This window comes from Sturnira hondurensis, unplaced genomic scaffold (genome assembly GCF_014824575.4).
Source record: "Sturnira hondurensis isolate 20B ecotype Veracruz unplaced genomic scaffold, ASM1482457v3 Scaffold0011378, whole genome shotgun sequence".
Lineage (NCBI taxonomy): Eukaryota > Metazoa > Chordata > Mammalia > Chiroptera > Phyllostomidae > Sturnira > Sturnira hondurensis.
Genome location: NW_028084009.1, coordinates 8,163,025 through 8,189,517, shown reverse-complemented (window position 1 = coordinate 8,189,517; position 26,493 = coordinate 8,163,025). Strand labels below are relative to the sequence as shown.

General features: G+C 61.9%; 3 protein-coding genes across 5 annotated transcripts in view; 1 reads left to right on the top strand and 2 right to left on the bottom strand.

Moving 5' to 3' along the window:
• Window positions 1-2,654: 2,654 nt before the first annotated feature.
• SS18L1 (SS18L1 subunit of BAF chromatin remodeling complex) lies at window positions 2,655-14,825 on the bottom strand. The gene is made up of 11 exons (XM_037060013.1): window positions 14,594-14,825; window positions 8,435-8,511; window positions 7,718-7,802; window positions 7,353-7,497; window positions 7,031-7,228; window positions 6,203-6,367; window positions 5,791-5,895; window positions 4,940-5,032; window positions 4,338-4,457; window positions 3,396-3,523; window positions 2,655-2,771 (listed from the first exon to the last, which is right to left on the bottom strand). Exons 1-11 carry the CDS (start codon window positions 14,660-14,662, stop codon window positions 2,745-2,747), a joined length of 1,212 nt encoding a protein of 403 aa, XP_036915908.1. The 5' UTR covers window positions 14,663-14,825; the 3' UTR covers window positions 2,655-2,744.
• A 200-nt stretch (window positions 14,826-15,025) lies between these two features.
• PSMA7 (proteasome 20S subunit alpha 7) lies at window positions 15,026-20,114 on the top strand. Its single transcript, XM_037060014.1, has 7 exons — window positions 15,026-15,222; window positions 17,305-17,431; window positions 17,965-18,089; window positions 18,606-18,728; window positions 19,005-19,124; window positions 19,526-19,588; window positions 19,895-20,114. The coding sequence occupies exons 1-7, from the start codon at window positions 15,127-15,129 to the stop codon at window positions 19,985-19,987; spliced, it is 747 nt and encodes a 248-aa protein (XP_036915909.1). The 5' UTR covers window positions 15,026-15,126; the 3' UTR covers window positions 19,988-20,114.
• Window positions 20,115-21,718: 1,604 nt separating this feature from the next.
• Window positions 21,719-26,493, bottom strand: part of LSM14B (LSM family member 14B) — a 9,914-nt gene continuing 5,139 nt past the window's right edge. For all 3 annotated transcript variants that reach the window (XM_037060009.1, XM_037060011.1, XM_037060012.1), the window contains 6 exons: window positions 25,616-25,810; window positions 25,347-25,424; window positions 24,982-25,143; window positions 24,561-24,711; window positions 23,126-23,311; window positions 21,719-22,724 (listed from right to left, as the gene is read on the bottom strand). In XM_037060009.1, the coding sequence (XP_036915904.1) occupies window positions 23,140-23,311; window positions 24,561-24,711; window positions 24,982-25,143; window positions 25,347-25,424; window positions 25,616-25,810 (758 nt within the window). In that variant the 3' untranslated portion in view covers window positions 21,719-22,724; window positions 23,126-23,139. The remainder of the gene's footprint in view (window positions 22,725-23,125; window positions 23,312-24,560; window positions 24,712-24,981; window positions 25,144-25,346; window positions 25,425-25,615; window positions 25,811-26,493) is intronic.

Below are 26,493 nucleotides of genomic sequence, written 5' to 3'. Positions count from 1 at the left end.
AGGTGCAAATTCCGGCGCATCGACCCTTTTGACGTCGCGAAAACTCACTTTTTAAGATGACTTTTGAAGAACCAGTTTATTAATTACACCAAAAGCATAAACAATTTATACGCCAAATTCTGGCTGCGGGGGGAAAATGAAATAAAGATGAACTTCAAAAAAATGTGCTGTGCTCTCAAGAAAGACGAATCCCGACCTGTTAAATAAATAGAAATGTAGTAATGGCTGAACAATTGAAAACGGAAGCAGAAAGGGTCTTCCACGCTGTACAATTCTGAGTGGGCGCCCAAGACCGACAGCTGCGTCAGTGAAAACGGGTGAAACCCAAGGCCGGCGCAGGCTCCAGTTCTCGGAGGTGTCGGGCTTCGCTGGAGGTCTGGGGCCAGCCTGTGGGTGCGGAGCTTCTGCATACCACCAGGAAGCTGCCAGCACTCTGAAAACTGGTCACTTTTCTAATTTGTGACCTGCTGGGTCTCAAGGACAACGGGGTGAGGAAAGCGCCAATTCCCCAGTCTTTGCATCTCCATGGGCCTTCTTCCTAAGTAGTCATGACAACGAAGCACCACCCCCACCCTGCACGGACAGTTCATCTCAGCCTCAGCTTTTGCAAACATTCGGGTCAGGCAGGAGAAAATTAATAATACAGCTAATGATACAGCTGTGGCCATCACTTCCCCCACAATATTACTTAAAAAAACGGACAACACATTAAATAAATATTGTTATTAATTCTTAAATATATTAACACCAAAAATCATGTATAAATTAATGAAATAAATGTACAACTATCTCACAAAGTGCTTTTTAAAATATATACACAACATTCAAGAAATTCTTAATGTAAGACATTTCAGATTGAAGTTTCGGGATAACTTTTCAGTGCCCTTTCTTTTCGAAAAGTATTCACACAGCACTTACATAAACAAACAAAACACACACACACAAAAGGCCTATGCCCAGGATGGCAAGGAATAAAAATAGACCAGTTTCACAGTTTTCTAAAATGTTTAACATTTCCAGTGGGAAATTTTAGTCCTTGATTGAGTTTGCAAATTGGTTCTACGAAACCCGTCAGGAAAAAAAAATGGAACAAGATCAAGGGACATGACACTGCCGGTGGCTGTCACTCAGCAATTAGGGACTCCCACTCAGTGATGTAATGGAGAGAGTGTACCTTTAAGCCCTTACCAGTGTTTAGGGTTTTCATACCCATATGCCTATAAAATAAACGCTTCTATCCCAGGAGACCTGACATACAAAGAATTGGCTATTTTTTGTATTTTCTTGGTTGTTCTTGGAAATATGTCAGCACTATCCAAGGATGTTTGTAAAGGATCATAGGAAAAGTGGGCATTATTATCCAAGTAAAAATTGATAAAATGTCAGTATTACTAAGGGAAATGTGGGATTTTTCCTGGCCAGACTTTTTTTCCCCAGTGAGCTGTTTTCAATGTTTGCACAGAATTTAAATGAGATTTAACATCCTGGGAATGTAAAACTTATTCAAATTTCTCTCTATAAAATCTTTCCTTTTCACTAGGGAGCACAGTAAACTCAGTGAGGCTCTTTTTTAAAAAAGAGGTGTGGCCCTGGCTGGTGTTGCTCAGTGGACTGAGTGCCAGCCTACAAACCAAAGGGTTGCCAGTTCGATTCCTGGTCAAAGCACATGCCTGGGTTGCAGGTCAGGTCCCCAGTAGGAGGCTCATGAGAGATGACCACACATTGATGTTTCTCTTCCACTCTTTCTCCTTCCCTTCCTCTCTCTAAATAATAAATAAAAAAAATATTTTTTAAAAAATAAGAGATGTGAATTTCAGATATCCCTCATAAAACAAAACAAACAAAAACCCATGCCTGCTTGGAGATCTGGAAGAAATAAAACGAACAACTCCACTGTGTGGGAAATGCGGTGTCACTGTTTGGAGCTACAAGTTTAGAACGGGGCGTATTACATATTCAAACCCCCAAATGACCCACAGACCAAGAAGGGCTGGGGCCAGGGCGACTCCAGGGAGCTCCCCTTACTGCCGGCCGTCACCCCACAGCCCCCCGGTCAGGCTCGATCGTGGCCTGCGCGGATGCGTGCGGGCAACACAGTCTTTGATCCCTCATGACCTTGGCAGCGCGCACAGGTAACCTTCCGGGTAAATGGAATGGGCTGGAGACACAGGCAATGGGCGAGCGCCGAAAACCACAGGGCAGTGCAGGGGCGCAGCCTCCCGCGTGGAGCAGCTGGAGGCTTTAACTGAAGCAGACCCACCACGGCCAGAGCCTCACCCCACCGTGGCCTGGGAGATGCTGCACCCAGGGATGTGCCAGCAGGTCGAGGGATGTGTTTGCGGCCCATGTCACAGCTGTGTGAGGAGGTCTGGACCCAAGGTCTATGTGGAAACACTGACAATGGCATCTTGTGGGCGTCTGTCCCATCACTGGGCGTAGAACGCTCTGATGACGAGAGGACCCCTAAAGCTAGCTAGAAACATTGAGGGGGGACAAAAGGGGACAACTTCCCCATTACCGTAGGGACATATGACACTATACACAGCACCAGGCACACCACTGGAGCGCGGTCTCACGCCTCGGCACACGCTCGGCGTCATACCCAGCATGAAATGTGCACGCTCACATGCGACACGTGTGGGGCAAAGGGGCAACCGACAGGCCACAGGTCATCAGAGCTGCCAGAGGCCCGGCCGTGCCAGGTGGACACACCAGTGCAAGGCTCCACCAAGGACGCTTGTCCTTCACTGCTGGTAATTTCCGTACTGGCCCTGAAAGAGACGAGGACAGGAATTACATGCCCCAGTCACGAGTTTAGGGAGCCCCCCTGCCCTGCCCCCTCCCTGCCTCCGATGAGAGGAAGGAGGCCTGACAGGCCAACAAGCAGACGGCCTCCTGCCCACATCTGCAGGTAGGGCGGTTGCCGCCTTTCTCCGCAGACGGGGCTCCGTGCCGGTGCCAGCCAGCCCCGCCACCCGTTGCTGTCTCCTGCCACCCCCCCCACCCCCGACCCAGGTCCTCTTCCTGGAACTAGCTGCCTGGCTCCATCCTGGCGCCCAGGCCACGCCCGACTCTGTCTGACGAGACCCAGTCTCTAGAAGGGCGCTGCCTGTGTCTTGTCGCTGTGTGTCCCCGGAATGCGGCAGAGGGCACCACGGCCGGAGAGAACGCCAGGGTCTGCGTGGGCTGAGGAGGCAGTAAGCCAGCTGTCTGACTAGAGTGAGCTACACATGGAGGAAATTATTAAAAACCTCACAGGACCACAGAGTGACACTGTAAGCGACCTCTGTGGAGGCCTGCCAGCTCATCTCCTCGCTCCGCGTGGCCCGGAGGAGCGCGGGTTCCGGCCGACAGACACGTGGATCTGCGCATGGGGGAACGTCCAGAAGGCTTGCCTGCTCGTAGCCGTACGGCCGCTGCTGCTGTGCGGACGGGCCGGTCTGCGATGCCCTGTAGCTCCCGTACTGCTGGCCTTGGCCTTGTTGGTAGCTGGAGTACTGTGAAGGGGCTCCCTGGGCCGGGCCTGGGGACAGGGCAGCCATGAGGCCACCTGGCCGGCTGCAGACAGGGCACCCGCGCCTCCGTGGCAGAGTCGGCTTGGCGAGGGCACTCACACCCACCAGGCCCAGACACTGACCCACACCCCCGCCGGGTGCTGAGTGCTTCCGTCACTCACGGTGGTCACTGCCACCGTGTAGGTATAGCGACCGGGGAACACACATGGGAAAGATAGACCGCGATCCTGCCTGGGGGGACTGAGCTGAAGGCTCTGGGGAGGACCCAGGAATGCCGAGTAGGTTTCCAGAAGACATGAGTCTGTCAGTCATGGCTGTAAAAGGCTGAGCCAGAGCCCTGACCTGTCTTTCCTGCCTTGCCGCGTTGGCGGCACCTGTGGGCCTAACAAGAACGCTCATGAGCGGGGCCGCCGGGACACCCGATTTCCCAGAGCGTCCCTGGAGGTGTCAGGGACAGGGAAGGTGGAGACCCAGTGGCCTCCGCAGGCTCCCTCAGAGGCCAGCCGGCCTGGAGGCCGCAGCATGCCGTGCGCAGAGGGGACAGCTGGCTCTGGTTGGGTGAGTGGTGTGGGGTCAAGTTGAAGCTAAACTGAAGTGCTGCAGGTGTGGATGGAGGGATTTTAGGGGCACTCCCTGAACTCACTTTTCAGGAACTCATCACCTACTCTTCGGGGGTCGTGCCGGTTGGCCGAGGCCAATGACAGGACCCTACTGCCCTTGCAGCTGTCCTGCAAACGCGACACTGTCCCCAAGTAAACGTGTCCTAGGTGTGTGCCTGAGGACAGCACTGCCTGCCGGCCGCGGGGGCGGCGCCTCTCTTACCGTAGCCTGGCTGCTGGCCCGGGTAGCTCTGTGGGTTGGGGTACTGCTGCTGGTAGCCCGCCTGCTGCTGGGCCGCCCCCTGCTGGTAGCCCGCCTGCTGCTGGCTGTACTGCGAGTTCCCTGGTGGGGGGGGGGAGATGCTGTTTGTCAGCGACGGTGCCGCAAACCAGGCGTGAGGGGCAGACGAGTGATCGACTCGCTGGCTGAGGTTTTCTGCAGAACCACCCCTCTCCGAGCCCGGGTGCACCTCAGGGGCCCCACGGGGGCCGTTTCCAGGAGCTGTCCCCACTGCTCCCAATGTCCACCCACAGGCAGGTGCGCTGGCCCCCATGGGTGAAGCCCTGAGAAGAACCCAGGACGCCAGCTCCGCAGCCATGGGACTTGGGGGACAGGCTCTGGGCTCTTTGATTTCTGGGACGGCAATGCAGTCAGCAATTTCAGCTTTACCTTTGAGGGATTCAGAAACGTTAAAAAAGAACTGGGCGTCCCCCAAGGCAAGGACCCCGTGTGAGCTCCCGCTTTCAGGGGTCAGCGCGGCCTCCCGAAGCTCTGCCCCACCCCGAGCCCCTGACCGCCGCCCAGCCCGCCGCGGCGCGCCTCACCGCCCTCGTAGTAGTGCTGCGTGGACTCCTCGAACGAGCGCTCGTAGCTCTGCTCCGAGTAGGACGACTGCTGATAGGCGTAGTCTCCGTGTCCTGTAAGCAGGCGGCGGCCGGCGGTCAGGGGCCTGACTGCCGGACCCGGCCGGGGACAGCGTGAGCTAGATGGCAGCTCTGTGTGGTCAGACAGCAGCCAGCAATGGGCACCCATGGGTCCCCATAGACTGTGCCCATGGTTGGTCCACATAAGTGAAACGCTCGGTGCCTGACGACGTGACAAGTGCCGGTGGCTGCTGGCTGTCACTGTCACTACACAACCCACACGTGTAGTCACTACATGTGCCATCTGCTCTGGGGGTTGGCCCCGCAGAGGCCCTGAGCTGATCTCAGCCCCACCCCAGTCACACTAGGTCCCTGTCTGGGAGCCTGTCCCCTCCCAGCCATCCCCTCTGACCACTGTAAAACCCACCTCCAAAAGCCCTGGGACGATTAAAGACGACGACAAGGTGACAAGGAAGAGGGGCATCTTGGCGGAAGTTACGCCAAGCAGCTGGGAGACCCGTGTGACGAGCCCCGAGCAACCAGACCAGGTCTGTCACTGTCCTGAAGGCATTTCGTCAGGCCACCATGTCCCTCCCTTGAAGTGGCCAGGGCCACCTGTTCAGAGGGCGGCACAGCCCCAGCCTGGGACTCGGCCGGCTCTCGGGGAGAGAGAGGAGCAGCCTCGGGAGGCGAGTGGCTGTGGCTGGTGCCGGCAGCGTCTCTGGGTGGAGACCGGGCTCCGGCCCCGCCACGCCCAGGCCGGGGCACTCTGCACACGACTGCACGGGCGGGCAGGTAGCCCGCAGCCTCACCGTCGGCGTAGTACTGCTGGCTGAGCGGCTCCGAGGCGGCCTGGCCGTGGCCGTACTGCTCGCCCCCGTAGTACTCCTCCTGGCCCAGGTACTGCTGCGAGGTGCCTGTGGGTGGGCGGGCGGCGGCATGAACTCGGGGCCCCCGCCCCCAAAGCCTCCTTGATGGGCCCACTGGGCCACCTTGGGGACACCAAGGCACTGTCCCCACACCGAGCCCTCAACACCCTGGACTGTCCACTCAGACACAGCAGCCCACCCCCTCTGCGGCCACGCACCTGCCTGTAACCCCCACAGCAGGCTCCAGCCTCGCCAGCCCCCTTGGGGAGTATTGGCCCCATGAAGCCCCAACACCCAGCGCCCTCTTCACAGATGACAATGGACACGGATAGTGTCACTCCAAGGCCTGTAGTACCTTGCTGCGAGGGCCGGTAGGGCGCCAGGGGCCGCTGCCCCATCATGCCGCTCCCCTGCCCGCTCTGGCCCATCATGGCGATGGACGGCTGGCCCTGGTAGTGCTGGCCCCCGCCCTGCGCCGAGGGGTAGTGGGACGAGGCGGTCTGCTGGTGCATCATGGACACTGGGCAACACAACAGACCGCGTCACCCTGAGGGGCTCCTGGGGCGCCACCCCACGACCCTGCCCAGGCCTGAGACGGCCCCCTTCATCCCCAACACACGCCCTGCCGATGAACCTCCATGCCAAGGCTCACCGTGTGCTGCATTCGGACAATGCCGCTGCGACACACCTGCCGCCTGGCCTGTCCCCGCCCGTCCCCACTCAGACCCTCCAGTGCAGCAACACCTGCACAGCGGGCGGGAGCCACGCCAGAGAGCGAGCGAGACGGGGATGCCTGTCGCAGTGACATCCTTCATTCGACTCGGCTCGTGCAGAACGTGATCCATTTTAGCAAGTCATTCACGCTAAGAATCGGGAGGGTGCCTCGCACCCTTCCTGTGCTGAGACTCTGGGGCCACCATCTGTCACACGAGGGCTGTCACGGTTTGGGCCTGGAGTCCCCAAGTGCTCAGCCCAGGCCGCGTGGCTGCCCTTCACCCTCCCACTCCTCTGCTCTGCCCCACCGTCACCCCACCCGAGTGGCCCCAAGCCTGTCCTCTCAGCAGACACAGGGTGCTCTCCTCGAAGCCTTCCCTGAGCCGCAGTGGGGAGCAGCCTCAGCCCCCGAAAGCCGGGCCCCGTCTGACCTCTGCCCACCAACCCCCAGCCCCAGGAGGGGCATCACCTGGGTTGGACTGAATGTTGATGTTGGCCCGTGACACGTAGCTGCCGATGGTGCCCTGGCCCTGCAGGGGCACGCTCTGTGAGCCCGGTCCTGAGTGGCTGTAGCCGGGCCCTGACCCGTGGCCGCTGCCTGACATGCTCATGGAGGTCGTGGGCAGCGTGCTCTGTGCCGTCTGCTGCAAGGACACGTGGTTCGGACCTGCCGGGGCGAGGGCGGTGAGGAGGCATGAGGCCCAGCCCTGGGAGGCTGCTCAGAGGTCCACGCCGGGGATGTGGTGGCCGGCCCCGACTGCAAGCCCAAACCGCACACCAGGGGGGCTCACCGTTGCCGATCTGGCCCTGCATGAGGGAGGCCGGGGGCAGGCCGGTGCCGATGGCGTCGCTGAGGCTGCCCTGCGAGTGCAGGCCCTGGCTGGAGCCACTCTGGGACAGCGCGCCGGGGCCCAGGTTCATGTTCTGGGTGGGCGGCTGCAGGCAACAAGAGCGCGTGGGGAGAATGGTTAGCTCAGGGAACCATGCCGACCAGCAGCCACTCCGGGGATGTGTCCAACTGACCTCACGCGTGACGGGAGGCCCTGCCCCGTGTCACGCCCCATCAGGGACCTTGGCCATGCAAGCTTAGACCTCCAAACTCGGCTCTCTGGCCAGCGGCCGCCCCCCCCCACCCCATCCCACCTGGGGCACTTACGGCGGGTAGCAAGGACTGCATGTTCTGGTTGGAGTCCGCGATGGTGGCCAGGTAGACGAGGTTCCGGTGCAGGATCTGCTGGTACCTGCGGGACAGGGTGTGGGGTGGGCTGAGGGGCCTGCTGCTGGTCCCCTCGGTGAACGCAAAGTTCACCCAAGACAGCCTCGCCCTGAAGCCCGTGCTGGGACGCCGGCCCCAGAGGACCCCCGAGGACAGGATAGGCGGCAGAGCATTCCGCAGTCCAGGATGGGCCCGGTGGGGGCTGGGCTCCAGTCCAATGACAAAACATTACAAACACTCCCAGACGGTGGCCAAAGGGGAGGTGTCACAGGGTCTCTTCAGAGAGGGGGGCATATAAGCCCTCCTCCAGGTGACCCCAGCTAGGGGGTCAAGGCACTGGGTGAGATGAAGCAGCTCCGTCCACCCTGAGGACACCTCAGGTGGGTGTGACAGCTGCTTACGTGGGCCACCCAGCGGGCAGCTCTGATGCCCGTTCCTGCACCTTCTGTGCCCGGCCCTGGAGACCTACCAGGATGGAGTTGCCATCCCCAGTGTGTCCAGCCACCACCCACAGAGCTGCCCGCAGTGTCCAGCCTGGGCCTCCCCAGCCGACCTCCAAGGGCGGCAGGCTTAGGTGACTGCGGCCCGATGCCCCCAGCGCGGGGCAAAAATCAGGGTCCGCCCGGCAACAGCTGGGGGGGGGGGCAGGGCACTCACTGGGCGCACTCGGCAGTCTTGCCCTTGCTCTGGTGGTCCAGGATGCACTGTATCAGGTGGTGGTTCTCGTCCAGCATCTGTGGGGGAAGCGGACGTGAGTGCGGGGTGGAGGTGCGCCCACGGGGCCCTGCTGGGGGTGAGGAGGCGTGTGCTCAGTTGCTCAGTTGCGTGACAATACCTGTCCTCAGTGTGTGGGCATTCTGTGTCTATGCTGTCACTCTACATGGAACCTTGGCCTGCAGGACCGAGCCCTCTCCATGCCTCACCCCCCAGGGGCGGGGCCCAGGTTCCCTCACCTGTCGATGGGACCCCACCACACCAGGACCCCTTATCTAGGGCCCTCAACACGGTGCATCTGCCCAGCGAGGGTGGGTGGGGAGCCCACAGCAAGGAGGCAGGATGCTGAGACCCCGTCTGGAGGGTGTGAGGCCCGTGAATGCCACACATGGGGGTGTCACTCACATCCCCACAGAGCATCGCAAAGACATACAAGAGCCAGCTCTTTGGGAGGGACGCGCAGGGGAGGGGCGGGGGCTGCACACACGACGGCCAGCTGGGGGCGGGGGTGGTGGGCCAGGGGACGTGGCCTGTCCACAGCCTGTCCCTGTAGCCACCTCCCCACTGGGAGCAGTGGGGCTGAGCCCCCAGCAAATGCTGCTTCCTGTCCAAAGGCCTCAGCCCAGAAACTGTCGCCGAAGGAAAAGCCTGTGCTGTCCGTCTCCACTAGGTTGTGCCCAGCCATGCAGCCCTGCGGGCAGGCTCAGCCCAGGCAAAACCCTGCCAAGCAGGTGCAGCCTGGTGGTGAGGGGGCAGAGAGGCCATTTACCGGCCATCACACTGGCACGCTGCCCCAGGGCCACCCCCTCCCTGTGCAACATGGCCGTCGGACTGGGCTCTGATGGGGGGCGCCACTCCTATGGAAGCTTGGGCCCACACTTGCCCACCACGGAGAGGTGGGCGGGGTGGGGGCACACGGAGGGCTTGGCCCCAGCACACTGCAGGGCCGAGACCAGCTGCGCCCTGGCCTCCAAGTCTGAAGGGCTTCTCTTGCTCTGGTTTGTGTTTCCATCACCACGTCTTCCTCCCCACGCTTTCCCACTCTGTCCCCATCTCAGAAGTGGTGGCCCAAGCCCAACAATCCCCGCCTGGGCCCAGGAGAAGAAGTGCCACCAGGGGGCGCTGTGAGCCCGGAGCTGCCTGCCAGGCTCACCTGGGGACAGGTGAAGGGTGCTGCGGACACTCACACGCTGTGACTCTTTTCTCCAGACCGGTTAATGGAGGAAAGCCGCTGTGACAAGATCTCCCGTCCTCGGAAAGCCGCCCCTGAGGGCCTCACGGCTCCAGCCCCCTTGACTCCAAACCTGGCAGATTCCCTCCCAGGGTGCAGAGTGCGGCAGGGTCAGGGGGGCGGGGCCAAAGGAGGAGCACCGGGGGCGTCCACCAAGGAGGAGGTGGCACGGGATTACGATATGAACCGGCTTTGTAACCATTCCGAGGTCTTTATCAACGCGAGGAAATGTTACAGAATTTATCAGCATGAGAAAATCTTACACAATCTGTCAGCCTCAGAAAATGTTACAAACGTGACCCCTCCCCCCCCAAAAAAGAAAAAAGAAAGAAAAAGAAGAAAAGAAGTAGGGCACAGCGGACTGGCCCAGCTAAGTCGAAAACCCTCAGGAAAAATGTCCAGGATGTGGGGTCAAGGAGCCAAGCGGAGTGAACCTTCGCAGACCAACCCCCCACAGTGAGGAAGGGATGAAAAGAGCAAGTGTCCACAGGGACGAAGGGACCAGGGCTGAGCCACCGTACCAGCAGCAGGGCTCTGGAAACAAACGGACAAGGGACAGCTGGATTGGCAGACTCCAGGGTGCTGGTGTGACCCCGAGCCACACCGGGGCAGCCACCAGGCCGGAGGCTTCTGACACCCCCGGACCTTCCCCACTGCCCACCTGGCAGGGAATGGGGACCGGTGGGTTGGACAGCAGGGACGGCATCTCCAGGGAGGAGAGTCTGGGAGGAAAGACAGGAGGACACAGAAGGCCAGAGAACACACGTGGGGCAGGTGGGAGGGGCCAGGACCGAGACCCGGGACCCGAGACCCCCGAGCTGAACCTGCGGCTCTGAGGTCTCGGACTTCCAGCCTCCAGATCTGTGAGGACGAGCCTGCGCTGTCCCGCCAGCAGCCACAGGCCAGCAAGGACAGCATACGGCGCCCAGAGCGAGAAACACCCAAGAAGCAGCAGCCGCTGGGCTCAGCAGTGAGAGGGGCCAGAGGGTGCCACTTGGAAGGACCCAGGAGGGGCGTACTCCCCACCCTCTGCACCTGCAGCGGCGTGTGCTTTGGGTGAAACTAGAGAAGGGACCGGAGGAAAACTGCGGGGTCTCGGGGCCACCACCAGCCCCACCCTCCCCAGGGCTGCCCCGAGGGCTGGGGTGAGGGGACAGCACCCCCTCTTGCCCCCAGAGAGAAAGCGCTTTTGATTGTTGGAAGGGATCCGTCAGCCAAGTTGGGGGGGGTCCCCGTCTCAGAGTCGTTTTCAAACGGGAAACAGCTGAAGTTTTTTAAAATGGTGATGCACCTTCCTCACCAAATCACTCCACGTTTTCGAACGAGTTCCAGGTCTGAGAGCCCAGGGCGCCCCCACCTCCCAGCCCAGACGGCCCCCCCCATCCCCGCCCCGGGCATGGACAATGGGGCAGGGTGGGCTGTTCTCCTGCTGCTCTCAGACCCTGGGCCAGGCGCCTGCCCTCAGCGGTGTCACTGTCCTATTCCAGACCCAGGTGGCACACCCCCGGACGCCCACCTGCCTGTCAGCTCCATCCTGTTCCCGTGGAGCTTGTGTCCCCCTGCACAAGGTGTTGGGGACAGAAGGACAAGACACCCTCCCCACCCTCCCCCAGAGAAAACCAATCAAGAACCCAAAACAAAGAGTAACCATGAAATTCACACTTAGCAAGCAACTGCCTGTGCTAAGCAGCAAGGAGGCACCTATGTGCCAGCCCCGGGGGGCCCCTCCAAGGATCCCAGGCCCATCTTGTGGAGCATGGGGATGACCGCAACCCCACCCCAGCGGTGCTGGGAGCACAGCAGTGGACGGCAGGGACTCCCTGGCCCCGAACCATGGGGAGCTGCAGGGGCAGGGGCTGGCCCGCAGTCCAGCCAGCTAGGTCCGAGGGCCGCCGGACTTCGCTGGGAGGCTCCCATTCCCCCCCCCAGGGGCCCCTGTGGCTGTCACCAAAGCACAGTCCCGCCTGCATGTCACCCAGCACTACAACTGTGCTTGGTCACCACCAGTGGAACCACCTCAGCTCCTGGCCCAGGCTCCCCAGATCAGCCGGCACCAGCACCCCCCCACCCCCCCGCCGGCCCTCCATTTTGCGATTCATGCCTGCCCCTTGCAGACCACAGGCAGGACCACGTAAAACTAACTCCCTGGGTCTTCCAGACCCTTCCTCCCCACCCCTCCCCCACACGGTCTCTGTTCCCAGTTGAACTGTGTCCCCCAAATATGCTCAAACCGAACAAGGCCTGGTTCCCAGGACTGGGGCCTCACATGGGGACAGGGTCTTTGCAGACGTGGTGACGTTGATGTGAGGTCAGGCTGGGTTAGGTGGGCCCTAATCCCCTGACTGGTGTCCTTATGAGAAGAGGGGAACTTAGGCCCAGAGGTGCAGATGGGGGTGAAGCGTCTGCAAGCCAAGAGCACTGGGTTGGCCAGGACCCACCAGCAGCCCAGAGGAAAGGAGGGCATGGGTCCTCCCTGAGAGCCCCCAAAAGGGGCCACCCCTGACAACATGATGGACTTGCAGCCTCCAGAACTGAGAAGAGCTTCTTCTGTTTTAGCCGCCTGGCCAGGGGGTAATCTGTTACGGCAGCTGAGGGCACGAACATTGCCACGTCCCCCACACCTCCACCGACACACACCCAGGACCACAGACGCTCCAGGAGGCGGGGGTGCTGGCTGTGCCAGGCTGGGCATGTCACAAGAGACACTGACGGGGAGCTCCAGTAATGTGTCAAAATGCTACACCCAGCACGCGACTGCCTGGAGGGGCCGTGTGAGTGGGGCCTGGAAGGCTGAGCAGGAGTGCCCAGCAGGGTCCCACCCGGATGTACACTCTGCACCCTCACCGCCGAGCGGCTTCCCTTAGTGCACGAGCACAAGCTGTGGACACAGCCCAGGAGTGTGGGGGACACGTGCCTCCCACGCCTTCTCAGGCTCCCGGTAAGCAAACAAGCCCCGGGTACGCAAGTTCACTGTCAAAACACCAGGGCGAGTAGACAGACCACCAGCTCAGCCAGGCCAGACTGGATGGCCGTCTGAACGGAAGACCCGTCTTCCATGGAGAGCAGGCTGCCTTCCTGCCCTGGGGGGCACTCCACAGGGCTCCCCCTCTCCAACCTGGTTTTCGGGAGTGGCGCTTTTGCCTGGAAAACTTGGGGAGCTGAAACAAGGGGAGGGCACAAAGCCCAAATGACCAGACAAGTGCAGAAGGTGGATGCGGCTTCCGGTGGGGCAGCTCTGCCCATGACACTGAAGCACGGAAAGCCAGACCCTCGGGACAGACCTTCTGCCTCACCAAGTGTCCCCACACCGGGGAGTCATGGCTGGGGCAGACCCTGCAGGCACTGTCGGGGCCCCACCCCGACCAGCAGGCACTTAGCTTGCCCCTGCCTCAGTTTCCTTGTCCGTAAAATGAGGACTGTAACTACCACGAGGAGTTAAACCAGTTTAAGAATGAACACAAACCCGCAAAGCCCCTACAACAGTGCCTGGGATGCAGTAAGCACCACATAAGTGCTTAACGAACAAATTTAAAAAATGCCCCGCAGTCTGTGTTTCTGCTGCTTCTCTACTGGCCTCTTTTCTGTGTAGAGTTTACTGAGGCTTCTCATTGGTCGAACAAGCCCCAGCAAAGGTAGTCGCTAACCGTGTGGACCGGGCCCACGGGATCCCGGCATCATCAAGGAAGAGGGGCCTTGGCCACCGGGGTGAGTCCTCTGGGGGACGCTAGAGGCCCGTGGGAACCACGGGGTTCTGCTGTTAACCCCACGAACTTCGGGCTTAGAAATCAACAAAGCTACCACAGACGTCGAGAAATCCAATCAGAAAGACTAAAGTCGTTCCTTTTCTTCTGAACTTCTAAATAAAACAGCAGAAAATTTAAAGTCTCAGCTTAAAAACGTCAGGGTTTTGCTGAAGGCGTCCCCCAACTCCCTGTGAACGTCGTCCTTGGAAAACCACGAGGCCGAGGCCGAGCGCAGAGACGCGGGGAACGGCCTTAAAGCGCGTCTGGGGAAAGTCTCTGTTAGGCGAGGAGCCTGGCCCTGGTGTCACGTTGAAAAACAATTTGACAGGCGCGTAAAAGCGGCGAGGCTGGGCCAGCAGATAGACCCCGAGGTTTCGCGCGCTCCCCAAAGGGCCCCGGACACGCCGGAACGGCGTCCCACGCTCGGGACGCGCCCCTTTGTGGGGCGAAATGCGAACACCTTGCGGAGAGGGAGCGTGGCCCGCTGCCCGGCCGGGCCCCTGTCGCCGCCAGCTCCCCATCCACTCGCCGAGCTGTGCGTTGAGGCCAGGGGCCGCCCGCCGGGTTGCGCCATTGATTTGGCAGCCAGGAGGGTCGTCCCCCCTGCGCCTGGCGGGGCCCGGATCTTTTTGGTTGGGCCAAGACCCCCACCCCGCAGTCACCACCCCAAGGGCACCGTCTCGAGGGCGCTCGGTCACGCCGCTTTGCGCTCCTGTCCGTGGCGCAGGGTTCTCGATCGCGGCGGGTCCCAACTGCGCCCAGCTTGACCCGCAGACACGACCCCTCGGACACCAACCCGAAGGTGCGCAGCCTCGCCGTCCTGCGCTCTGGCCAACGATCCCTGCGCACCCCGACCCCGAAGGCGGCAGATCCACTGCGCCCAGCCTGACCGCGGACACGACCCCTCGGATACCATTCTGAAGGCGCTCGGCGCCGGTGCCCCTGCCCGCAGCCCCGCCGAACTTGGCGCAGGCTGGCGGCAATGCGCTCTCGGGGCCCCGCGGGGTCACGGTCGTCGGCTGCGCCCCGGCTTTGTTCGCGCCCCGCGCCCGCCGGCTGCCCGCGCCCCGGCCCCGCGCGCGCCCGCCCGCACCCCGCACCGCCCCCCGCCCGAGGGCCCCTGCCCACCTTCTGGATGGTTTGCTGCGTGACCTCCCCTTTGCCTCTCGGCCGGGCGGACGCGAAGGCCACAGACATGGTCCCAGCGCGGGCTCAGCCCGAGATCATCGGGGTTTCTTCTCCCGCTGCGCTCCGCCGCCTGAGGTGTTCATTCTCCGCAGTCGCTGGGGGGCGGGGGCGCGGGGGGTTCCGCCTTGGGCTCGTCCGCCCCGCCGCTGCCACCGCGCCGCCCTCCTGCCCGCTGCCGCGCTGCCTCGCGCGGCGCCTCTTTCCGAGGCCACACCCTGCGCGTCGTCCCCGGACGGTCGCTCTGCGGCCCGCGCGGGCTCCGTCGCCGCCGCGTTGTCCCCCGCGTCTGGCTGTGGATGGTTCGCCCCGGCCCCGCCCCGGCGCGCGCACGTCCGCCCGCCGCCGCAGACGCTGCCCCACGCCGCCTGACGCCTGCAGCGCAGTGGGCGGTGCCGGGGGCGGGCGCGGCGAGTCGTGGGCCGTGCGGCGGTGAGTGTGCGCTTTTACCCGGTCTCACCCCGCCACTCGCCGGGATGAGTTACGACCGCGCCATCACCGTCTTCTCGCCCGACGGCCACCTCTTCCAAGTGGAATACGCACAGGAGGCCGTAAAGAAGGGCTCGACTGCGGTGAGCGGCGAACCCTGCGCCCCCGCCGGGCCGGGGGCGGCCGGATGCCGGCGGGCCTAGGGGCGCTGTTGGGGCGCTGCTGGGGCGCTGGAGGCCGGGGATCCGTCCGGGCCTTGGCCAGGGGAGCGGGGGAGGCCCCACTGCGTGTGGGGCGCCTAGGAACCTGCGAGGCCCGGCCGCGCTGTTGGGGCCCGGAGAGGTCCTGAATGGGAGACCGCCGGAGCGGTCGTGACCCCGGCGCGACTCTAGACAGCAGGGGGTTCAGGAGGAACCGGGTCCTTCTTCGTCCTGGACGCCTGGAGCGCGGCGTCTGCATCGACCGGGTGGGGCCCGGGTCCACGTCCCGCCCTGAGCTTCAGCTCCGGTGCTGACAGCCTCCTCTTTGTCGTCCGATGCTTTTTATCCGAGCGATCTTTCGGAATTAGCCCCGTGGCGTTAGTTGGACCCAAAGGAGCCGTGGTGCTGGTGTTGATGAAGGAAGTGGAAAGGGGCGCGTTGTACACTGGGGGCGCCCGGGTCGGGGAGCTGGCGGGACAGGCCAGTCGGGTGGAACTGCCCTCCCAACACTAAATTGTCACCAAGAGCAGTCGAGGTGGGGGTTTGCTGGTGACCGACGGGTGCGGTGCAGACCAGCGAGTTGGGTGTGAGTGGTGAGCTTCCAAGGGGCACCTTCCTTTTCCCTCTCACTAGCGCGGAGCGCGTAGGCGCGCCTGGGTGGTGACGCCATCTTGGTGGCCACCTCGGCCGGGGAGCGAGAGCCCGGTGGAGCCAAGGGAATCCCACTTGGTCGCGGTGTGGCCGCGGGGAGGCCCCACAGCGAGCGGAGGCGCGCGCTCGGAGAATGTTAAGCTAGCAGGTGACTCGTGACTTAGGTGAAGCGCGCCCAGCCCGATCCCAGTTAGGGACTTTCCGCACGAGGAAGAGCAGTTGTCCTGGAGGTGCAGGTGGGCTGCCAGAGCAAGGGGGGATGGGTCTTGCTCTGAGCTGTGCGGTTCCACTGACAACGCCCCCCCATCTGACCGCCAAGCACAAGGAGCCCCTGCGAGGCGGTCAGTGCGCTGACTGACCCACTCACTCGACTGACCCACTCACTAGGTGGCATCTGAGCAGATACCTTTTGTCTTGACTGCCCTTTGAAATGTGAGACACCTGTCGGTGTGCCTATCAGTCAGTTTTTTCTTTTATTACCTGGCATGGCAGAGGTTTGAGCCGGCAGACAAAGCACACACAATTCTGAGAATTTTGGTGTTTTCGTTCCCTGAGTATCTTTTGAACTGAATGACCAAAACCCATTTCGCGGTCGAACTCAGCTTAAAGAGTACTGGTGAGGAAGCAGCTGACCCCTCACCCCATGCGACCTTAGGCCCATGGGGGGGCTTTCCTCAACGTCCCCTGCACCCCACCAGCCCCCGGAGAACCACGAACCCTGGGGAGAGCATAAGTGAAAAAGCGCCTGGAGACCAGACTCTGCAGACCGGAGCCCCCACCCTCACGGTCTGTGCCCATGGGGCACTTGTGCATGTGGATCCCCTTGTCCAAGGCCATGGGGGGTGCTCCTGGTGGGGGGGGGGCTTGGGCAGCCCCCACCTAAAAGAATCAGCCAGCCCAGGGCCCACGGAGCCCTGCTTTTCATGGGGATTGGCTTCTCTGGGTCTGCACCTGCCTAGCGGCCGCAACGTCCCCATACTTTTTATGCCTCCTCTTCCGCTGTCCAGTGTTGGCTGTGAACACAGTGCTGCCCTCCTGGGAGCAGGTGATACAGGTGTCCTTCCCCAAGGGGGGTGGCGTGGGTCACAGCTTTCAGAAGGCCAAGTGTGAAGGCCAGGGCTCAGGCTGCCAGGTGTCGCGTGGGTCTCTGACTCTGGGTTGAAGGGACCCTGGTGCTCTCAGTGGTGTTATCACTGAAGCTGCAGGTCCAAATCATAAGGACAGGGGACTAGGCAGCTGGCCAGTCAGGACACCTGGGGGCTCGGCCACAGGCTGATCAGGGTTGTGGTTGGTGGGTGGGCCAGGCCAGGACTACGCCCTCTGAGCTCCACAGCCAAGGCGAACCCTTTAGTGCTATGTTGGTGTTTCCTGCAGGTTGGTGTCCGAGGAAAAGACATTGTCGTTCTGGGCGTGGAGAAGAAGTCGGTGGCCAAGCTGCAGGATGAGAGGACAGTACGGAAGATCTGCGCCCTGGACGACAACGTCTGCATGGCCTTTGCAGGTGCGCTTGCGCCAGCGGGGAGCATGTGGGCTGGGTGACCCCCAGTCCTTCAGGGAGGGAGGCTTGGGCGTTTAAGCGGAGGGGTGGCTGCAGTTTCCTGGTGGGGACTGCAGGAATCACCGCCCCGGGACATGGGCACTGCTGTCACTTCCACTGTCACCGGCATGTCCCCAGTCATTGGCAAGGTCTATATAGAGAGGTCCGGCTTCTCACAGCTACTGCGCTTGCGACACAAGGGCCCTGGGGTCTCAGCACTCTCCTTTCTCCGGGTCCAGTTTGGGGACCTCCAAGGCTCCTGTATGAACCTGGGGTTGCCCTGCCCAGCTCCGTGAGGCCTGACGCACACGGGTCTTGGGGCTCCCAGTGCTCTCAGGGAGGGTCATGGGGGCTGACCGGTCCCCTCAGTCCATTGGGGGTTGGTGCTGCTGATGGACCCAGTACTGGGCCATAGGGAACCCGTGCTGTCTGCCCTTGTGACCTGTGTCTCTGAGTGAGTGCCACCAGCACAGTGGCGCTGTCTGCTATCACCGCAGGCCTCACCGCGGACGCCAGGATCGTCATCAACAGGGCCCGGGTGGAGTGCCAGAGCCACCGGCTGACGGTGGAGGACCCGGTCACTGTGGAGTACATTACACGCTACATTGCCAGCCTGAAGCAGGTGTGCCTCACCGCGGCCGGGCTCTGGTCACAGGCAGTCACCCCTGTGTCCCGGAGGGTGTCCCGCCGCGTTCCATGTGGGTATCGGCGTGCGTCCCTGCGGGGAAGTTGAGGCCTGCGAGTCACCTCCCTGTTGCTGGCATTGTGCCCGTTGACTGGCACGGGCCATCCCCAAATGCCGTTCTCAGTGGCAGTCACCTCAGAATTGGGAGGAGCCGGGAGCCACCCCGCCCTGTGGAGAAATGCTAGCCACCACTGCAACCAGGCGCTGTCATGCTCCTGCGTGGCCTGGGCTGTGCTTCAGGGGCAGGCCAGCACAGGCGTGGCTGTGAAAGTCAGTGCGAATGTGGGAAGTGACAGGTGCTGACAGTGGCACTCCTCTGGCCCGTCACTTGCCCTGGCGTGGCCCGAGAGGGGCCTGGGGAGTTCTCGTCCCTCACTGAGCACAGCTGGGGTTTCTGTGGGCTTTGGGCCTGTTGTGCAGAGACAACACACTGACTTGTCCTCTTCCCGGCAGCGCTACACGCAGAGCAATGGGCGCAGGCCGTTCGGCATCTCCGCCCTCATCGTGGGCTTCGACTTCGACGGCACCCCCAGGCTGTATCAGACCGACCCGTCAGGCACGTACCACGCCTGGAAGGTGAGGCTCTGGCAGAGCGGGGGGCCGCACCTCACTGCCTCGTGCTGCCAGGCGTGAGCACACACGCCCGTCCCGGACACTGTCTCTCATGCGGGAGTGGGGGGCGTTGTGCGGCAAGCCAGAAGGACGCAGCCTTACCATGAAAGGCCGCAGGTGTGTGGACAAGGAAATACCACCTATTGCCAATGAGGGCCAGCTGACTTGGGACTCAGCCTGGGGCCACCTTGTTGGGCTGGCTCGTCACATCCTGTGCTACAGAACACGGGTCTCTTTCAGGCCAATGCGATTGGCCGGGGTGCCAAGTCCGTGCGTGAGTTTCTAGAGAAGAATTACACTGACGAGGCCATCGAAACCGACGGGCTGACCATCAAGCTGGTTATCAAGGCCCTTCTGGAAGTAAGTTTGCCTCTGAGGTGGGGGAGCCGTGGCACTGCACCATGGCAGTGTCCCTCTGGCTGGGTGGCAGGGGTGGGGTTCGCAGGGGCTCGCTCGACTGCACCAGCCCCAGCGTGCAGGCTGGCCTGAGGCTCCAGCTGCTGCAGGAGCAGAAATCAAGAGGACTGGGCTGGGAGCTGGAGGGCTTTGAGACCTTGGTGGTGCTGGAGGGAGGAGCCAGAGGCAGGGGGCTGATTGGAGGGCTGGCAGGTGGGACAGAAAGCCTGCTCTGCCAAAGTCTGCCTGGCAGGAGGGGGCGCAGGCTGCAGGGCTGGTGTGGGTGCAGGGGCTCCTGTTTTAGGAGCTCTGTGGTCCCGAGGTGGGAGAGGCTGTCTGAGGCTGTTCTCTCCCCCCACCCCCAGGTGGTGCAGTCAGGAGGCAAAAACATCGAGCTGGCTGTCATGAGGCGTGACCAGCCACTGAAGGTAACGGCCAAGTCTTGCTGTGTTTGTGGTGGCTCCCAGGAATGGGTGAGGGCATGGCCTGCTCCCGGCAGCACTGGGTGGGGCTCCCCACCGACCGGGAAGCGGCCTAGGCCCCGGGCCCAGATGGCCGCCCCTGAGTGCTCCCACAAGCCGGCGGCAGCTGTGCCGGCTGCTCCTGCTGCTCACTCGCCCCCACCCGGGGCTCGGCACCCCGTGGACACGGGGCCTTGTCTTCTGGGGCACAGCTGTGGGAAGTCCCGGAGCGAGCCCCTCTCCCAGGGGCTCACCGGAAACACTCTTTGGTAGATTTTAAATCCTGAGGAAATCGAGAAGTACGTTGCTGAAATTGAAAAGGAGAAGGAGGAGAACGAGAAGAAGAAACAGAAGAAAGCGTCGTGATGGACAGAGGGGTATGGCTGGAGTGGCATCTTAACTCCCATCTCGGGTGACTCTCGACACCGCCTCGGCATCTCCATCGTTTGTACCCACTGCCCGAGCGTCTGCAATAAACTCGTGCATTTTTTAACCTCGTCTTCCTCACACACCGTGCGTCCCCCCAGGGAACTGCGACTGAGAGGGGTTGGCCTTGGCACTCTCCTGAGTGGGGACCGCTCGTCCTGCCCGCCTGCCCCTCGGGGGCCTGGGAGGGCTTTCGGGAGTCCAGCAGCCTGGGGTGCCACGCACAGCTGCCGTTCCTTGGGCACCTGGCACTTGTGATGGAGGCAGAAGCTCTCTCTCCTTCAGGGCTTCCCAACAGGCTGAACTGGTTCTCTTGACTTTGTTCAGGCTAATTAGCATAAGGTCAAGGCCAGGAGCCCCAAAGTACTCAGTGTTAAGCGTTGAACCCCGATTTTTGTAGTGGGGCAGCTCTGTTCTGAAGCAGCCTCGGACTCCTGGTTCAAGTGGGGCCAGTCTGGGTGTCACTGCTGTCTCCCTGGGGCGTGCGGAGCCTGCCATTCCAGCCACCTCCACTTTACACCCAGAAGCCTGCCCCTCCAGGTTCGGGGTCAGCAGCAGCGGGTCACCCAGATCATCGCACAGAGAACTCCTGGGAGAACGAGCCACGGTGGAGCTCTGCTCCGCACAAGGCCTTGCCACCAGTCCTGGTGACAGCTGGGTGGCTCCATGTCACTTGCTGGTTGCCCAAAACAGCTCTGCTTTTGGGGTTCCTGGGTCCTGCTGTCTGCCATGCCTGCAGCTTCTGACTCCACGCTCCCCGAGGGCACACATACCATGTACCTTCTAAAAACCCACTGGGTAGAGAACAGGCTGACAGTGACCCGAGGGGAGAGGGGAGGGAATTTCAGGGGAAATAAGGGAGGGATTTAGAGGAACCCATATAAAGGATACATGGACAACAACTGAGAAGGGTGGAAATGGGAGGGAGGGGGGAGGATGTGGGGTGGGACGGGATGGGAGTAATAGAAAACTGTACTTGAAAAATAATTAAATAAAAAAATTGGAAGGAAAAAAACCCCCACTGGGCCCAAGTGCAGCTGGCTCAGCATGGGACGGGCAGCTGTCAAAAGGTTTCAGTGACGAGACTCCATTTAGAGTCGGGAGCAAAGTCCTCAGCTTCAACCAAGTCACACGCATGGGAGACACGGACTTTTCCATGTACAACACGTGGTTTCTGCCCAAGTCTTTGAGGGGGGACAAGGATGTGTATTACACGGGTGTAGCAGGGGGCGGGGCCGTGCCTCACACAGGGAAACCCAGGTCTCGCATGTGCACTGCAGGGCGTCTTTTCTCTGTCAAGGACGTCAGTGGCCTGAACGGCTGGAAGGTGGCCAGGGATTTGCTACTGTGTGCAGGGACGGCTGCAGCCCAGGCCTGCGGGGGGACGGACACCGCTGCCCAGCCGGTCCTGTGAGGTTGCTTCTCAAGGCACCCAGAGACCCAGGCCAGCGGAGGGGTGCTGGGGAGCTCGGAAGCAGCTATTCTGCACGGCCCTGGCCCTGGGGAAGCGAAGGCGGGGTCAGGAGGCTACTTCTGAGCACGTCAGTCTGTGCTGAAGAGCAGAGCCACTCTGGGCAGCAGTGAGGGCTCAGCAACTGGGCTGTGCCCAACCTGAGGCTGACCAGCCGGCACATGGCAAGCAGGGCATGACGGGACCACTTACTTCAAAGCAGAGAACAAAAGTCTTAAAGTCTGCGTGTTTATTTTAATTACAATTTACATCACTCCAACAGAGCAGCCCTGTTGCTACATTCTAACTCTTAGCAATTAAGTCCTATAAAAATAAACCCAAGCTTTTACAGTAACTTAATACAGAACCAAAATCTCCAGAGCTACCCAGGGGGTCAGTCCCCAAGGCGCTCCGGCTCGCCGCAACACCCTGCCCCCGAGGGGCGCATGCTTGTGCCAGGTGCCCCTCGTACTCATGCGACAGTTTACCGCCCACCTCCCTCCCGCCTCCTACGAAAGAAACACAACTATTTACAGCTCTGAGGAATGTGCTCCCGGTCAGATGGGCCCACAGGGAAGACGGCCTCATTTTCAGGTGGAGGAGACACCATCAGTGGCTGGAGTCGAGCCCTGCCTGGCCAGGTCAGGGGCAGGCAGGGCACAAAGCGGGGCCACCACCCAAACCTGGACTCCCTGGGGAGCCAGGCTCTCAGTGGGCACAGCCCTCAGGGGTGTCCACACCTGCAGGCCCTGCCTCCGCAGCGCTCCTCCAGGCGTCAGGCGGGTGCCGTTCACACAACATGATCTGTGGGACCCCTCTTTCTCTGCCCAGGGCCACAACCCCCTGGGCTGGCCCTGCCCGGCTCCTGAGACCCCCACCAGTGGCAGCAAGGGTGCCAGGCCAGCAGCACCAGGGCCAGAGGGAGACAGCTGCACCTGGCTGCCATGCACCCAGGTGAGATTTGGTTCCACTTTTAAAGTACAAGTGAGAATTGAGCTTTCGCTCTAGAACCCTTCTTTCAAAATACAAGTGTGGGCTGGACTGTGCAAACTGAAGAGGAAGGGTCCAGAGGCTGGAGCGGTCTCTCCAAAACTCCCCGAAAACAAGCGGAACCGAGTCCGAGTTGTGTGATGACCAGAACACAAACAGTGAATGCTGATCGGACGTGGGCGGGCCTGAAGTGCAGCGTCCTCACTCTGCGGCGTCTGCTGCTGCTTCGGCCAGAGCCTGGGGGCAGGGGGTGAGGAGGGGACAGGACACCGCGTGATGCACTGAGCAACGTCCCCAGCCCCAGTCGGGCCAGGTCTGCGCTGACCTCCCACCAACCCAGCACAGAGTCCTTTCTGTACGCTCTGCACCTGGCAGGGACTGGGCGGCACCCAGGACCCTGTCACAGAGGCAGAGCCACCTGCAAGGAGACCCCGGCTTCTCACAAGCTCTCCTGACTGACCCACTTGAGTTGCAAGCCCCCTGCCCCCAATTTCCCAGTGCTGGGCCCCGGGGCCCAAAGAGCAGTGGGTGATGCGGGTGGTCGGGCCGCAGCCCGGAGCTCTTCCTGAAGGGCCTCCCACAGGGGAACCCGCATCCCCACGCCTGCGCTCAGAGGACCCCGAGGGGTCCCCACTCACCTCCGCCCGCCTGCTCACACACGGCCAGTCCCAGCTCTGTGGGACGTCGGGTTGCGCCGCGTGGTGCCACTGCCCCTGCCCCCTCGCAATCCACCTCGGAATCCACGGCCACGAAGAAACCTCCCTGACACCCCAAAGGTCTCCGTGTTGAGCTTCCTCTCCTCAGCCCACGTGGTCCTCCTGGAACTGAACCAGACAAGGGCACAGAACTGACTGCAGGGGCGCCCACCCCAGCTTTCTGAAACCAGACCGAAGGGCAGATGGCCACTGTGCTCCTGGGGTAGTTGAGGGCCGGCCAGCCCCATAGTCCCCAACACTACTGGTGCTCCTGGGTCAGCTCGTCCTGGGACCAGTCTCCTGGGCAGAGGCCACGCCTCGGTCACCCAAGGTGAGTTCATGATGTGAGGGCTGCAAAGGAGCCGCCCGGGCTGGCCTGGCCCCTGAAGTCTCAGGAACCCACAGCAGATCCCTCCCTAACAGGCTCTACCAGACAAGGAGGGGCCAGCTGCATGGGCAGGGTCTCCACCAACGCACTGGCGCTTTAGGGGTGGTGGGGACCAGCATGGCAGAGCCACAGCCCCCTCTGTGCTCCCCAAGCACATCCAGTGAGGACCCACGTCCAGCCCAGGGTCTCATTTACAGCAGCAGCAGCTGCGACCCCGCTGCCTTTCAGGGCCGCTAACCTGCTCCCCTCACACCCCAGCGGTGGACCTGCCAGCCCGGCCTTCGAAGCAGTTCGGAAGCCAAGCCTCTCCCCAACCTGGCTGAGACACCCCTGCTGAGGCGACTGGGCAGTGGCCGACACAGCTGCTCACTAAAGACCCCTGTGCTAAGATGGCAGTGGGCTTCAGCCTGGGCCCTCAGCCTCTGCGGATCCCCACAGCACCGGGTGGGAGCTGGTCATCACCACAGCCTGCTGGCCCCACTCCCACGCTGCCTGGAACAGGCTCGGAGGCCCAGCCTGCTGCTCACGTCACCTGTCTTCACCCCCATCCTCCCCAACGCGTGTTACCTCATGTGTGCACCCCCTCACCCACGCTCCCCGCCAGAAAGCCTCAGTGCGGGAGGCGGGGCTCGCCAGCTGGGGTTCTGGGTACCCCCAGTGCTCAGTGGCCGTGCACCCCGTCTGCTGAATAGCTGGGTCTGAGCCCCCAGCACACCCACTCTGTGCACTTCACGCACAGAGCCAGGCCCGAGGCCCACCCTCAGGGAGGAACACCTCCAACAGGATCCCCTGAACGCCCCGCAAGTCGCCTCAGGCCTCCAGGGTCAGGGGGTCCAGGAATCAAGTCCCTAACCACTGGGGGTGGGAGCCCAGCCCAGCTTAAGGGAGAGAACAAGGAGGGCTGCCCCTGCCACTGCGTCCACCTGGGCTGAAATGAGAGCAGAGCCCTGAGAGGCCCGCCCCCGCCCCCCGCCTTACATGCCCGCCTACCTGGTCTTGAGCTCAGACGAGATGTTGTCAAAGAAGGACTTGGACTTGTCGTAGTAGCAGGAGGGACCCAGGTGGTCCTCCTCGGCAGGGACCTCGTCACTTGGGGTCACCACCGCAGGGTCCTTCTCCTCCCCCTTCTCCGCTCTGTCATCTGTACAAAGGAGGGGCTCCCTCAGCTGTGGGAGCAGATGAAGCCCCCCGTCCCAGGCAAGCCCCCTTACTCAGCAGCGGCTGCTCTGCACCAAGCGGCACCTCCTCCTGCAGCTCCTCCCCCCACCTGGCCTTGACCACAGGGCATGTCTCAGTCACCCTCGGAGGGCGCAGTCCCTGTACTGGCCCCCCACCTCGCTCCAGCTGTCGTCCTCTGACCCACTCTGGACACTCCTTATGGGACGGGCAGTTTCCACACTCAGACTCACACCTTTGAAATTCAGCTTCTTTTTAAACTCCTTGTCCAGCTCCTCTCGGTTGAACTGGGCATTCGCACTCTCAAAATCAAAGTCGCCCTCAAACCGGATTGTGTTCTCCTTGACATCGGTCGGGCGGCTTTGCCCCCTGGAGCGGTTCCTGGTGCGTCTGTTCCCTGTGAGGAGAAACGACAGTCAGGGCTGGGAGCCGCCAACCAGACAAAACTGAGTGCAAGAGAAGCCAGAGAGGGGATGGAGCACGCCACAGCCGCAGCCCCCAGCGCCCCACCCTGGCCCGTGCCGTGCCCCCAGAGCAGTGGGTGAGCAGGCAGAGGCCACCCGGCCTGCCCGAGGGTGCAGAAGTGGGCCTCACTGGTACCTGATCTCCTCCTCTGGGGCCTCCTGTTCTCGTCGTTGACCTGCGCGGGCACCTGCACAGCGGCAGGCTGGCTCACGTCTACGGCACAAGAGGAGACAGTGAGGTGGGTGCCTGCCAGGGCAGAGGCCACCGGTGGACGGCAGTAGGGCCACCACCCCAGGGGACATGAGGCAGGGGCCTGCCCCGAAGACGCGCATGGCGTTTCCCAAGGGTGTGGTGCCTTCTGCAAGGCCCCAGGCAGCAGCATGCGTGGAGCAGAGGGTGCGCACCCCAGGGAATGCGTGTTTCGGTACCGCCGGTGCTCTTGCTGCTTGGTGGGGCTGCGCGCCCGTTGAGCTGCACCCCCACGGCGCCCTTGCTGCTGGGTAAGGGCTTCTTGGTATTCAGGTTATCGAGAGAGCCAGTCTGGACGGCCTGCTCCACCATGGGGCTCTTAGTGGCGGGGACGGACAGGAAACCTGCTCCTGCATTGGGGAGCAGAGGCGCATGGAGAGGAGAGCAGAGCAGATGGCTCCCCGCCCCCACACACACTCACGTTCAGGTGGCAGGGCACCTCCTCTGCACCTGCCCCTGCAGCCAGGCCAGCTCCACTCGGGAGCCCTGACCCCTTGCTCCACTTCAGGAAACCAGAGGACGGAAAACCGCCGGGCCGGGGGCGAGCGCTCCCAGCGGTTCAGAAACGGCTCTCCCAAAACCACACAGGTTTTGACCCTGAGGGGGCCTGGGGGGGTCCCAAGATAGGGGTGTGTTCTCGGTCTGAGAGTGTGTTTTGTGCTGGTCCCTGCTGAGTAAGAACCGCCCAGTCTGAGATTATCCGGAAAGTGCAGTGGTCGGCCACTGGAGCTGAGATGCAGAACGCTGTTGTCTTGGCGTAAGGACGATAAAGGTGGAAGGAAGAAACTAAGTGCTAATGACAGAGAACAGCCCGCACTGCTCTCGAGAGGAGAGGCTCGTCCTGAGGAGACCAAAAGCCCCCGACTGCCCTTGGCAATGGGGCTGCACTGCCAGCCCAGAAACGCGCAGAAACGCAGCCTCAGGAGGGGGCCCTTGGAAGCCGTGCAAGTGCGGAGAGATGGGCCCTGTTCATTCAAGGTCATCTCCCCTCTGGCCGGGTCCTGCTCGGGGGGGGGGGGGGGGGGGGGGGGGC